The sequence below is a fragment of the Malus domestica genome, chromosome 07, assembly GCF_042453785.1.
Source record: "Malus domestica chromosome 07, GDT2T_hap1".
NCBI lineage: Eukaryota > Viridiplantae > Streptophyta > Magnoliopsida > Rosales > Rosaceae > Malus > Malus domestica.
In genome coordinates, this window is record NC_091667.1 from 5,099,751 (window position 1) to 5,112,831 (window position 13,081).

At 37.1% G+C, this 13,081-nt stretch overlaps 2 protein-coding genes across 3 annotated transcripts; one reads left to right on the forward strand and one right to left on the reverse strand.

The window, feature by feature from the left end:
- Position 1: 1 nt before the first annotated feature.
- LOC114825960 (uncharacterized) lies at positions 2 to 11,357 on the reverse strand. Of its 2 annotated transcripts, XM_070824493.1 has the most exons (10): positions 11,071 to 11,357; positions 5,393 to 5,499; positions 4,665 to 4,727; positions 3,870 to 3,970; positions 3,381 to 3,475; positions 3,253 to 3,273; positions 2,692 to 2,787; positions 2,440 to 2,560; positions 2,124 to 2,267; positions 2 to 1,822 (listed from the first exon to the last, which is right to left on the reverse strand). In XM_070824493.1, the coding sequence occupies exons 3-10, from the start codon at positions 4,692 to 4,694 to the stop codon at positions 1,576 to 1,578; spliced, it is 855 nt and encodes a 284-aa protein (XP_070680594.1). In that variant the 5' UTR covers positions 4,695 to 4,727; positions 5,393 to 5,499; positions 11,071 to 11,357; the 3' UTR covers positions 2 to 1,575. The 2 variants fall into 2 exon arrangements, with proteins under 2 accessions (XP_070680594.1, XP_028961095.2); XM_029105262.2 differs by lacking the exon at positions 11,071 to 11,357 and having other exon boundaries at positions 5,393 to 6,224.
- Positions 7,540 to 8,496, forward strand: LOC139197640 (uncharacterized). Its single transcript, XM_070825574.1, has 3 exons — positions 7,540 to 7,780; positions 7,889 to 8,030; positions 8,166 to 8,496. The coding sequence occupies exons 1-3, from the start codon at positions 7,540 to 7,542 to the stop codon at positions 8,494 to 8,496; spliced, it is 714 nt and encodes a 237-aa protein (XP_070681675.1).
- Positions 11,358 to 13,081: the final 1,724 nt, after the last annotated feature.

Consider the following 13,081-nt stretch of genomic DNA (forward strand, 5'->3'; position numbering starts at 1 on the left):
TAAAACGAGCATGCAAAATGAGTAAAATATCATTCAATAGTGTGGCTGTCCAAGCTGGATCAGAAAGCTCTGATGCAATAATAGATTCTAGTTGATCAAACGAATCGTGGGGACTTTGCATCCAGAAGAGTGCCTTAATTACCATTGCTCGAACATAAACACACTCGCATGCTACAGTTGTCCGCACAACTTCCATCAATGAAGCTAACAAACTAGCAATTGTATCCTTGCCACCTACTCCTGCAGATACAGAAGAAGTTCTTCGAATGCCTATGTGGTGGGAAGGGAAACCACGAAACATAATTAGATCGCATTCCACTGTACTAACTATTCATCCTTTAAAAATATATAAAAGAACATGGCTAGTAAAAACACAAGCAAACAGTATAAGTCCTACATATTTCCAAAATACTTTGGGAGAAAGTGCAGGCCTCATTTACATTTACCTACCTTGTTACAACATATCATGTGTTTTCTACCTATTTTACTCTAACATGGAAAATTCCAAAGAGGTCGCACTTGGTGCGATGGCAAGTGCCTTCGTCCATGAGCGGTAGGTCTCGGGTTCGAGACTTGGGAGCAGCCTCTCCATAAATGGAGGTAAGGCTAGCCGACATTCACCTCTCCTAGACCCTGCGTAAAGCGGGAGCCTTGTGCACTGGGTACGACCTTATGGAAAATTCCAACTTATGTTATGCTAGCCACAAAAAACAGAAATTAAATATGGCATATCGTTTTCCCAAAGAGATTAAAGAAAAACAAAATTGAGAGTGAAATTTTTGATAAAAAGTATCAAATATACACTGAAATGACTTTGCTACAAAAAAACACTCTAACCAGACACATTTTACATTCCTGATCTTGAAATGGAAAATACAAATAAAAAACCTATATATTTATAAAGCAATGCATGTCCTGGAGAACCAGAATAATATAAAATCTTCACTCTGTGAAACATGTTGATTTAAAAATTCAATCATCAAACCTATGCCAGATAAACATCTGCAAAATTTTCATGCACGAACTGTTCTCAAGTATATTTGGTGCAAAATTCCCCATGATAAAAGTAACTAAAAACCAAGCATGACTTTGGCTTGAAACATATATGAAATTAATATTCCATAAATTTATACACCAGACACGTGTAACTGCTGAATTAAGAGCATCCTTTTGTTTTACGTATAAGACGCATACTTTCATTACTAAAAAATAGTGCAATACAGGGGACAAGTTGTAGAGCTCACACCAGATGCAGAACTCATAGCATACTCATAAATAATTAATGATAATTATAAAGGCACTCTAATGCCTATTACTCAAAGTCCATTGGGACAAAAGGAATACAAACATGCCCATATGTATATACACAAAATCATACATGCAAATTCTATATATATATATATATATATGTATATGTATATAAACCGTAACTAATGAGATATTTCCAGTGACTCACATCACTCATTGTATAGCTACATAATCTACACAGTTGATATCATCAATATTAATGATCATTGATCCTCTAAAATATTAGATGGAAGATGCTACTGAAGCTATTGACCAGTATCTAAAAGGTTACAACTTACAAGAGATCCTGTCAAAAGATAAAAAAGTTGAAAATTTACTTTCAGGATGCGCGGTTTCATTAATATTATAATCCTGCGAATCGAGAGACTCGGAAAATGTATTAACATGCACTGCTTCATCGATATCCTGTATTCCTATAGCAAATGCAGCAGCCCGACTCTTCCCCATCTCCTGCACAACTCTTGCTGCTGCATGGAGTACTGGCCTAGAGAAACTACGGAAAGAACTCTCCAACCTGTAAAAAACAGGAAGCACAAAATCAAGAGAATATAATTTATAAGTTTTACAAAGAGAAAACTTTAGCAATACCACCTGAACTTTGCCCCATGTGACAGTTGACCAAAGGGAATTTTGTATTTTTAAATTTATATTATTTTTGCAACATTTTAAGTTCAACCAGACTCCTACATATGAAAATACGCTTCAAAAACTACCTCTTAACATCAATTTTCACCGGGTTATGATACCAAAAGGAGAGAGAGAGAGAGAGAGAGAGAGAGAGAGAGAGAGAGAGAGAGAGAGAGAGATCCTTAAACCTTCTCATTACAAGTTTGATAAGGGGTTGTGGTTGCCTTGTCTTGTGAGATTTATCTTTTGAGGAACCCTTCCCAGAAGGTGCTTCTGGAAACTTGAGAATCTCCCTAGTCAATCGGTACCACCCAGTACCCCGGTCTTCGGCCCTACATATTGAAAAGTTAAGCAAATAGAAATTAGAACCAAGTAAATGAAGAAAATTATATCCGGGGGAATATGTGGGTCGAACACTGAGTTATACAACAATCTACCATCTAATTACGACCTTGTGCTGACAAAAGGGATGCAATCAATATAAAAGGAAGGCTTATAATACACCTCTCTGCACTACCATGTTTTCCCAATATACATAAAATTGCCTCAAAAAAGACTCTTTCGCTGGGATCCAGGAGGAGTTGATAAAGCACAGAATTGAACTGAGATTTAATATCGGGCCTCTCTGTAGACACATTTAAAAACAAACAAATAACTTACAAGGAAACAGATAAATTAAACACAGAGAAAGAGAGAGAGAGAGAGAGAGAGAGAGAGAGAGAAGAAGAAGAAGAAGAATTCATCGTATAGACTTACCATCCAAGGCTCGTGCTCTAGAAATTGTATAGCACAACCTCGCTAGAGCAACTCTAGCAAGAACATCATGCAAATGGAGGACATCCTGCAAAGCTCCTGATACATAGAACAAACCAAGGCACCACAAAATGCAGTAAGAACAAACAATTTGAGCATATTAAGATACAAACAAACTTTACAATTTGACAATTTGACATTTCAACATGAAAAAAGAAATCTAAAACGGCATTGAACCAGATGAGACCAAACTCATTTCATTCACAAAACTCATTGCAAAACCATATCTTGTAAACGAACATGTCTTTATTTTCTTTGCCTTCCTACAAATAGAATGAACAATTTCTAAAGGAGCCAGGCAAACAAAAAAAATTAAAAATGTTCATTTTTTTTGTCAACAAATTTGAAATGTTCTCGTCACCTATATTAGCTAAGCCCGAGTTAAAATGATTGGCTAGAAAGCCTGTCTGAACCTAAAGCCATTTTCTTTTTCCACGGTAAAAATTGGATCCTTTGTTATCTTTTCTTTTTCTCAGATTAAGAAACAAATATTGGGAAACATACCTCCAGGCTCTGCATGTTTCTCTGCACAAAGTAATGAATTGAAAAGTATTAGAAGCATAAAGATATGAAACTTAGTTTCACACAATAAGAAAGCGGAAGCTTTAAAAAGGTTAAATTAATCAAATCACCTAAGCCCATTGCAACCGCATAAGGATCTTTTGTAGATAGCTCAGATAAAATTTCCAATGCATGCCGTACAGCAACTGGATCGGCAAATGAAACCCTGAAGTGTAACATAAACTTGTTTGACTTAGAGAACCAATTTCACAACAGAGGTACAGTTTCTAAAGATATCCCACCAATCATTGAGAAGTAATACGAATTAAGTAAGTGTTGAAATTTAAAGGATGCGTAAAAATAGATTCAAAGCTTAAAAAGGACATGAGAAAAACAGAACGAATCAGTTGAAAATATTTCATCGAAAAAAAACTTCTCCAACTAAAACTCAACCTCATGCAAGTAAAAATACATATATGGCAGAAGAAAATATCGGAAACAAATGGATATGTGCCACATGCAATTGTCGAAATTGTATAAGAAAATTGATATGGAAAAATATTCCCAAGCAACATCTCTATGCAATGAAAAGTTGACTCCCAGAATGAAGGAAAACACACCCTTGGGCAGCACGATACAGAGATGCCTGGTTTCCTGGATCCAACGGAAGTCTCCTCAAAGCACTTAGGGCAGCATATTGCAAGTTACTCCGGATGATGAACTGAAGTTGAAAATGAAAATTAAAGAATGTATATAAAACATGGATTAACTAAAGCATACGTAATCAGCTCGGTTGGGAAATTCAACGACCATATGGGATAAGGAACAAGAAAAAATGCAGGTGCATAGTAGAAGAATTTTTTTAGAAATTGTAATAGGTTTTTGTAACCAAAAAAAAAGAGGAGAGATGTTTGAACAAGTCAGATTCTGAGCATCCTTATGGGCACCACAGGCTTTGGGCACCCCCACCCCCACCCCCCAGGTTTTACGTAAGCATACAGATTCAAACATCCACTTTCTCCAAATTCCAACAAATCCAAAACCCTAATTCACGTGATTATGTGGCCTCTCAAAATCTATCTTAAACACCAGTGACCAGCCAAACTATCTTCTTCTTCCTAACTTCCTCCACTTCATTTGCAATTAGAACGGCATCCAAAATCTGTCTTCCATGGAAAAAAGCCCCTTCCCCAATATTAAATCTTGTATGTAAATAACTCACAGAAAAATTTAAGAAAAACTACATGACCCATTAATGATAGGTACGCGTTAGCATTAAGATGTGTACCCAGTTCTCAATCATAAGAAAAAAACACTTGTACCACATGTAGGGGAACCCGCCATTAAATACAATTCCAGGCCTTCCTTCCAGCATAAAAATTAAAAAAAAAAACCTTTGAGTAGATGTACTTTACCTCTTTATCACCACCTTTAGTCCCAATCATACCTTTCTTGCGTTTTTGTGGGCCATCAGCAACCTAGAAATTAAAATGCGGAAAAGAGAAGACATTTGAAGAATTGAAGAATATCTCCATGAAACCAGTAAAAAAAAACATTATATAGAGCCATTATCTGTTTGATATTGATTCAAAGAGAGAGTTTAGAAAAGGATCAATATCTTGCAAAATATTCTCTTTAGCAAAATGTTGTCTGCACTGAACAATATATGTTACTGTTGGAAGATAAATTTAATCCCAAGCTGTATCGATATGCAAGTGATATATTGCATGGATTGACAACATCTAATGCTGCTGGTAGCATTGATCCATAGGCATTCACAACCAGAACTGCATCCTTACAATAAACAAAAATGCAAGCACTCTCAATCTCCTTTTGATATCCAAATCCATCCGTAAAACTATACAAGGTGTTCAAAGCCCCACAACCACATTTAGATATTTGGATTCCCCCAAGGCATATACACAGGCAAATATATTAGCTGCCGCAATAACAGAGCTTCATAAAGCTTAGAGTTCCCCCTTACATCTCATAATTTTGTATGGCTTTATTTGGTTAGAAGGTTACCGTCACTCTATACCAAAATTACTCTTTTGTACCATCAAGAACCCAATTCTAAGATGATTCAGACATAGCCCTATTGTAAGAAATAAATGAGTATATATGAGATAACCCAAACTCATACCTTATCAAGAATGCCAAACACTATTTCGTACAATTTGGACACTATTTCAGAATTGGTTGAAGAAGCATATGTAAGAGCCTTCAAAGCTTGCAGTCTTCGCGCATGAACTTCAACAAAAAATAGTCTACGTCAATAAACATGACCTATATCTCCACTCTTAAAAACACACCCCGGATGATGCAATTACTTTGTCCCTGTTTAAGAATATCTCCCCTAATTCTCTTATGTGACATTAAGTTAATATTAAAAAGCAATGAAATAGTGAGACTATTAATCAGTCACATTAAATTAACATTAAAAAAGAAAAGAAAAAGTACTACTTTCTACTCAAAATTCAAATGCATAAATACTTCTATCAAACCCTCACCTACAAGTAATGTAACAGCAGATAAGAAAATTTTCAAATTTATTTGTAAAACCCACCATCTACAACTACAATGTGAGAATACTGAAGCTGCCATCACATAGTTTCATAATTAAGTAAAATCAACAACACTCGTAAAACCGTAATTACAAAGAAAGCACCCGACCACCAGGAAGCTGCAATTCCTACCTGTTATTCTTAAACAATTGAAAAAGAAGACTATACTAAGACTAACAGAATAGCTTAATGGAATAAGCAGAACACTAGATAAGATCTCTCAGAAGTCTGGCTAAAAACTTCACCTACCATCTCTAGCACTATAACAAAAGGAACATTAATCAAACCATCATATTCTAAACTATCATATAAAAGATTTCCATTTAAATGGCACATTTTACATACTTATCTACTAACTTCTGTGCATATAGTTTTATAGAGTTTCTTTCTTTCAAAAAAGAAAAAGACAAGAAATAGTTTAGAAGACCTAGCTCAAAACCCCTCAGAATTTAAAGGTTAGTTAACCAAGTCCATTTCACGCCACGTTCAAAGACCATATAGACTTAAAATAGATAAAGTGTGTCCTTAGTATGTGCTGGAATATAGAACTTTGTGCATTGCGTTCTCTTAAGAGCAATTCCACCCCTAAGGACTTTGCGCCAGCACCCAGCGCATTTATCCACTCAAATGAACAGTAACAAACTCCAATGAACAGTAATAGGCCAAGGCATCTCCACCCCTAAAAAAATGCGCTGGCACCTAGTGAAAAAATGCGCTGGCACAAACGATCTCCATCCCTACAAAATGCGCTGGCACCCAGCCCATTTAAGATATTTTTAAATTTTGTCTAAAAGAATAAAAAAATAAAATAGTTTTAATTTCGGATAGGATTTTTAACCAATCTCGTTACGCCACATGTCATTATCTGAACGTACTATTTTATGAATAGATTTCCGCTAAGATTTTCAACCAATCCCGACACGCCACGTGTCACTTCCGTTTTACAATAATTTAGCCAAGATTTCGATAAGATTTTCAACCAATCACGTCATGCCACGTGTCATTATCTGAACGTACTATTTTGTGGATAGATTTCCGATAATATTTTCGACCAATCCCGACATGCCACGTGTCACTTCCGGTTTACAATAATTTCGATAAGATTTTCAACCAATCACGTAGTGCCACGTGGCATTGTCCAGAACCTCATCCTTTCTTTTTTTGTCCATATAAACCCTACATCCCTACATCCATCCTCACACCAAGCTCAATCCTTCTTTTTAGCTCAGAATCCTTGTTCATCGTTTTCAAATCTTAAGTTCTTATTACAATGTCTTCTTCAAGAAGGGTGTATAAACAGTTGCAGGAGCAACAACAAAGGTTGTTGGCACAACAGGCAGAATTGGCCAATCTCGAGGAAGGTGGAAGTGGAGGTGGAGATGAGGCTTTCTTCATGGAGGAGGATGATGATGATCACCATAGAAGGCAGAAGGCCTCACATTCCCGCCATGTCATGGAAGCCGTGGGTCAGATAACCAAACCAAGACGTGTTGCAAACCTCGATAGAAAAAGGGAAAAACGAGGTAAAAATCTATTGGAAGATTATTTTATTCCCAATAGCATATTCCTTGATCATATTTTTAGACGGCGTTTTAGAATGCAACGAAATTTGTTCAACAAAATCATGAGTGATATTTGCAACCATGATTCATACTTTGTGCAAAAAGAGGATGCTTTTCATGTTCTAGGTCTCATTCCCGAGCAAAAAATTACGGCATCCTTGCGAATGCTTGCATATGGAGCATCTGCAGATCAAGTGGATGAGATCGCGAGGATGGGAAAAACAATTGTTTTAGAGTCCCTGATGCGTTTTTGCTCTGCAATTAAAGCCCTCTACACCAATGAGTACCTCCGGACACCCACGCCAAGGGACATGCGAAGGCTTCTGAGGAAGGGTGAGATGCGAGGCTTCTCTGGCATGATTGGAAGCATGGACTGCATGCACTGGACTTGGAAAAACTGTCCAAGTGCGTGGCAAGGAGCCTATGGCAACAGAAAATGAGCCAAAAGCATCATTTTGGAAGCGGTGGCTTCATTTGATACATGGATTTGGCATGCTTTTTTTGGTGTTCCAGGAGCTCAGAATGACTTAAATGTCCTTGCCCAATCCCCAGTATTCGACGAACTGCTGCAAGGAAACTCGCCGAGATGCACATATACCATTAATGGTACCCAATACGAGGGATCATACTACCTTGCAGATGGCATTTACCCAAGGTGGTCAACATTTGTCAAAACAGTGCCACATCCACAGACTGAAAAGGAAAAACACTTTGTAAAATGTCAAGAAGGGTGTAGGAAGGATGTCGAGCGTTGTTTTAGTATCATGCAAGCTTGTTAGGCGATTATCAGGGCTGCAGCTAGAATGTTTGATGTCGAGGCTCTTCGATCCATCATGATGACGTGTATTATTCTCCACAACATGATTGTTGAAGATGAGTATGATTATGATGGCGTCGATGAATATGAGCCGGATCCGATGAACAACTCAAGAACACGTATCTATTGTGCTCATGATGGGACCGAAGATCCAGTGCAACACGAGCCGTTGGAACGCGATGGACGTTACAATGAATTGATCGTTCAACGTTACACTAATGTGCAAGAGCCATACTGGCACGTAACCCGCCAGAATGACTTGATTGAGCACCAGTGGGGATTGCATGAAGGCGAAGATAATTAGAATGAGGCTTGTGGTTGAAGAATAAATTGTATTTTTTTTTAAGTTTATGTAATTCTATGTAGTGTGTTTTGTTTTTAAGTTTATTTAGTGAGTTTATGTAATTCTATTTATTTGGTGAGTTTATGTAATTCTATGTAGTGTGTTTTGTTTTTAAGTTTATTTGGTGAGTTTATGTAATTCTATTTATTTGGTGAGTTTATGTAATTCTATGTAGTGTGTTTTGTTTTTAAATTTATTTGGTGAGTTTATGTAATCTTATTTCATGTGTTTAAATAAAGTACAAAAGAAATAAAGTTTTAAAAATAAATAAAGAATTACATTCAAATTGCATAATAAATTAAATAAAAATAAATAAAGTTTTAAAAATTACATAAGAAATAACATAAAAATTACATAAGAAATTAAATAAAGTTCAAACCTAAAAAAAGAAAAAAACATAAGAAATTAAATAAAGTTCAAAAGAAAAAAGAAAGAAAAAACATAAAAAATACATAAAAATTATACAAAGTCTCTCGAGTTAGGATATGTGGTGCGAGGATCTTGGTTGTCACAAAAGTTGCTAGAACCCCCTTGACTTGTTTCCGCATCTCTTGCACGCCTCCTTCGCATGACATCTCTTTTTTCCGATGTCTAAAAATATTTAGAATTCGGAGACAGTCCTACTAGAGATTTGCTCATAGTGTCACGATCTACTTGAGCCATCATTTCTTCTCGAAGCAATTCATTTTCTCGATGAAGTGCTTCTCTAACCAGCTCGTTCTCTCTATTAACTACTTCTCTTTGTCTCTCAACCGCCGCATCACCGGCCTCAGTAGCTGCTAATATTGCTGCCATAGCAGCAACTTTTTCCTCATCTCTAACCTTTTCTCGTGCCATGTTCAGTTCACCTTGGCGAGTAAGTTCCTCCATATATTTAGTGTAGTCATTCTTGGAAGAACTACATTTTTTCTTTGACGCCTTTTTACCTACGGGCCTGAGGGACTGACGAGTCGGTTGGGTCTCGGGCACTTGTTCAGGCATCCCTTCCGTGTCTTTAAATGTGTCGGCTTCTTGTTCGGCCATGTCTGGTTCTGGAGAACTATGTAGACCCATACCGTGCATGACAACTTCTGGACCAGTTGCGACAATTTTGTATTTAGGGCAATCTTTGACAATTTGCCAACATTCCCATCTAGTGAATGATTTGTTCCCGTTCTTTGAATTGTAGAATGCTTGAGCTTGTAGTGTCTATAAAAATGTGGGATAACATAGTGTTAAAAAATGCGGGTGTAACACAAATAAATAAATTCAAAATATTAATACGGGTGGAATGCATATAAATTACATAAAAATGACATAAGAAATTAAATAAAAATTACATAAGAAATTAAATAAAAATTACATAAGAAATAACATAAAAATTACATACGAAATTAAATAAATCAAAATATTAATGTGAGTGGAATGCATATAAATAAATAAAAATATTGTCACCTGATCCGCTAAACTTGTCCCACTACGGAGGTTACCGGAAGCATGAGAGATGGCGTTTTTCCAACAAGTAAAGGATGCGTTGAGTTTTTTCCAACGACCTTGAAAACCTTGACTAGTTCTGGCGTTTTCTCCATGTACATCACAAAACGCTTTCGTAATTTTACTCCACATTTCTCGCTTATCCATCTCATTACCCGTAATCGGATCATGAGTAGTGTGAACCCAACATTCACACAACGGAACAACTTCAATGAGCTTCCACGAAGACATTTTTTTCTCTTAAAGTGTAGAAAATATTGAAATGTAGATAGTATAGAAAGTGTAGAAAATATTGGAATGTGGTGTAAAGGTAGAAGATGAGGGTTAGGTATTTATAGGAAAAAAATTAACATTTTCCAAAATTTTTTGTAATTTTTTTAAAATTTTCTGTATTTTTTAATAATTTTTCTGTATTTTTTAATAATTTTTAATGAATTTTAATATAGTTAATTAATCTGGACCGTTGGATTTGAAAAATATTCAAATCCAAGAGCTAGGGAGTTGCCACGTGGCCAACGGTCATATTTCTGACCGTTGGGCCCTTTTTTTTATTTACTTTTTGTGAAAAAAACGTGGACCGTTGATATTTGATCCGACGGTCTATTTTAAAAGTAAAATTTAAAATTTTTTTACCGTTGGAAATCCAACGGTCTAGAAAACTAACCGTTGGAAATCCAACGGCAGAGAGGGAGCCATGTCGCAAACTCGGGGGGTGGAACTGACAGCGCCTGCACGCGGGCCCGAGCTCTGAAAGCTTATCGGGCATTCGCGCCACGGCTGCGTGAAGCGCACGCGCCAGGCTTCCTCCCCGGCTTCTGTCTCAGTCTCTTTTAGGCTGGGCTCTTGCCCAGCTCGGGCTGGGTACCAGTCAACTTGTGGGGGTGGACTTGATTGACAGGGGCCTGGTTTGTTTTTTGGACTGAAGGCTGGGACGTTTTGTCCCCGCTGGAATTGCTCTAATAGACAGCATGCTACTCTAAGTCACTCCGAAAATGGAAACCATGAAATGCAGTGATAAAAAGAAGCCTATTAAACTACGAGAAACTCTGAAAAATACTTTACATTCTGCATTAGCATTTGAAGCCTCTGTTGTAAGCTGATTCACTATTATTGGTACAACATCAGCTCTAGTAACTCCTCCAACAACATCAATGTCAGCTAGGGCATCCCAGTTTGGAGTTAGGATCCCACCACCAGTGCTTACACCTTGTGCACCAGTATCTGATAAAATTCTGGCCAAGTAATAATAGACATATCGCAGAACACTAATTTTATTTTCTCTAACTAAGGTTAAACACTAGCTAAATTTTTCTAGAAAATCCAATTTAAGTTTTATTTTATATACATATTTTTTAGGGTAAAAGACAGTTTACTACCCTCATGTTTCATGGTTTTCAACATTTAGTACATCAAGTTTTTTTTCGTCTCTGAGTCATACCTAAAGTGTAAATTTTGGGACAGTCTCATACATCCGTTAGTCAAACTGTTAAATGTGCCGTTAATTGTGACGTGGTGCCCATGTGGACAATGAATGGGCGCCACGTGTAAGCCACGTTTTTTTTTTCTTTCTTCTTCTTTCTTCTTTCTTCTTCTTCTTCTTCTTCTTCCTCCTCCGACTGCAACTTTTTTTTTTCTTCCTCCTTCTCCTTCTTCCTTCCTCCTTCTTCCTTCCCCTTCTTCTCCTTCTTCCTTCTTCTTCCTTCTCCCTTCTCCCTTCTCCCTTCTCCCTTCTCCTTCTCCTTCCTCCGAATCTGGGGAAGTTTTTTTTTTTTTCTTCTTCCTCCTTCTTCCTTCTTCCTTCTCCTTCCTCCTTCTTCCTTCTTCTTCCTCCGAATCTTTTTTTTTTCTTTTTTCTTCTTTCTTCTCCTTCTCCTTCTCCTTCTTCTTCTTCTTCTTCCTCCAAATCTGGGGAAGTTTTTTTTATTTTTTTTTCTCCTTCTTCCTCCTTCTTTCTCCTTCCTCCTCTTCCTTCCTCTTCATCTTCTTCTTCTTCTTCTTCCTCCGAATCTGCCCAAATTCGGCTTTTTTTTTTTTTTCTTCTTCTTCTTCTTCTTCCTCTGACTGCAACTTTTTTTTTTGTTCTTTCTTCTTCTTCCTCCTTCTTCTTCCTTCCTCATTCTTCCTTCCCCTTCTTCTCCTTCTTCCTTCTTCCTTCTTCTTCATCTTCCTCAAAAAAAAAAAAAAAAAAAAAACCTTCATCTTCCCCAGATTCGGAGGAAGAAGAAGGAAGAAGGGGAAGGAAGAAGGAAGGAGGAAGGAGAAGAAGAAGGAAGAAAAAAAAAATCGAATCTGGGAAGATTCGAAGGAAGAAGAAGAAGAAGAGGAAGGAAGAAGGAGGAAGGAGAAGGAAGAAGGAAGAAGGAGGAAGGAGGAGGAAGAAGGAAAAAAAAAAAAAAAAAAAAAACTTCCCCAAATTCGGAGGAAGAAGAAGGAGAAGGAGAAGGGAGAAGGAAAGAAGAAGGAAGAAGGAGAAGAAGGGGAAGGAAGAAGGAGGAAGGAAGAAGGAGAAGGAGGAAGAAAAAAAAAAGTTGCAGTCGGAGGAAGAAAAAAAAAAGAAAAAAAACATCACTGACACGTGGCGCCCAGTCATTGTCCACATGGGCGCCACGTCACAATTAACGGCACATTTAACAGTTTGACTAACGGATGTATGAGACTGTCCCAAAATTTACGCTTTAGGCATGACTCTGAGACGAAAAAAACTTGATGTACTAAATGTTGAAAACCACGAAACATGAGGGTAGTAAACAGTCTTTTACCCTATTTTTTATTAACCGATCCCTTTCAAAAGAAAAGAAATAAAAACTGGTGACTCAGAAACAATTAATTAAGATTTTTTTTTTTTTTTGTGGAATATACATATCAATATTTTAATTGACTCAATCATAACGTTGAGATTCTTTACACAATGAAGGAGCGCCAATGAAGTGTTGACTGCAAAGCCCAGCGTCCTACAGCAAGCCACCTAGTGTTGACTGCAACATACATCTGAGTAGGGGATTGCGACAAAGTGACCCTATTTCTCGCTTCATATTTTTACATTGTGCAGTATTCATGACCAGGATGAAGATGT

Excerpts from the sequence above, each read along its gene's own strand:
- LOC139197640 (XM_070825574.1), top strand. The coding sequence starts at position 7,540 with ATGCTTGCATATGGAGCATCTGCAGATCAAGTGGATGAGATCGCGAGG. Across the intron at positions 7,781-7,888 it reads GACTTGGAAAAACTGTCCAA|GAGCTCAGAATGACTTAAAT; the intron begins GTGCGTGGCAAG and ends TTGGTGTTCCAG. Across the intron at positions 8,031-8,165 it reads GCAGATGGCATTTACCCAAG|GGCTGCAGCTAGAATGTTTG; the intron begins GTGGTCAACATT and ends GGCGATTATCAG.
- LOC114825960 (XM_070824493.1), bottom strand. The coding sequence starts at position 4,694 with ATGATTGGGACTAAAGGTGGTGATAAAGAG. Across the intron at positions 3,476-3,869 it reads CTGTATCGTGCTGCCCAAGG|GGTTTCATTTGCCGATCCAG; the intron begins GTGTGTTTTCCT and ends GTTACACTTCAG. Across the intron at positions 2,561-2,691 it reads TAGAGCACGAGCCTTGGATG|AGAGGCCCGATATTAAATCT; the intron begins GTAAGTCTATAC and ends ATGTGTCTACAG.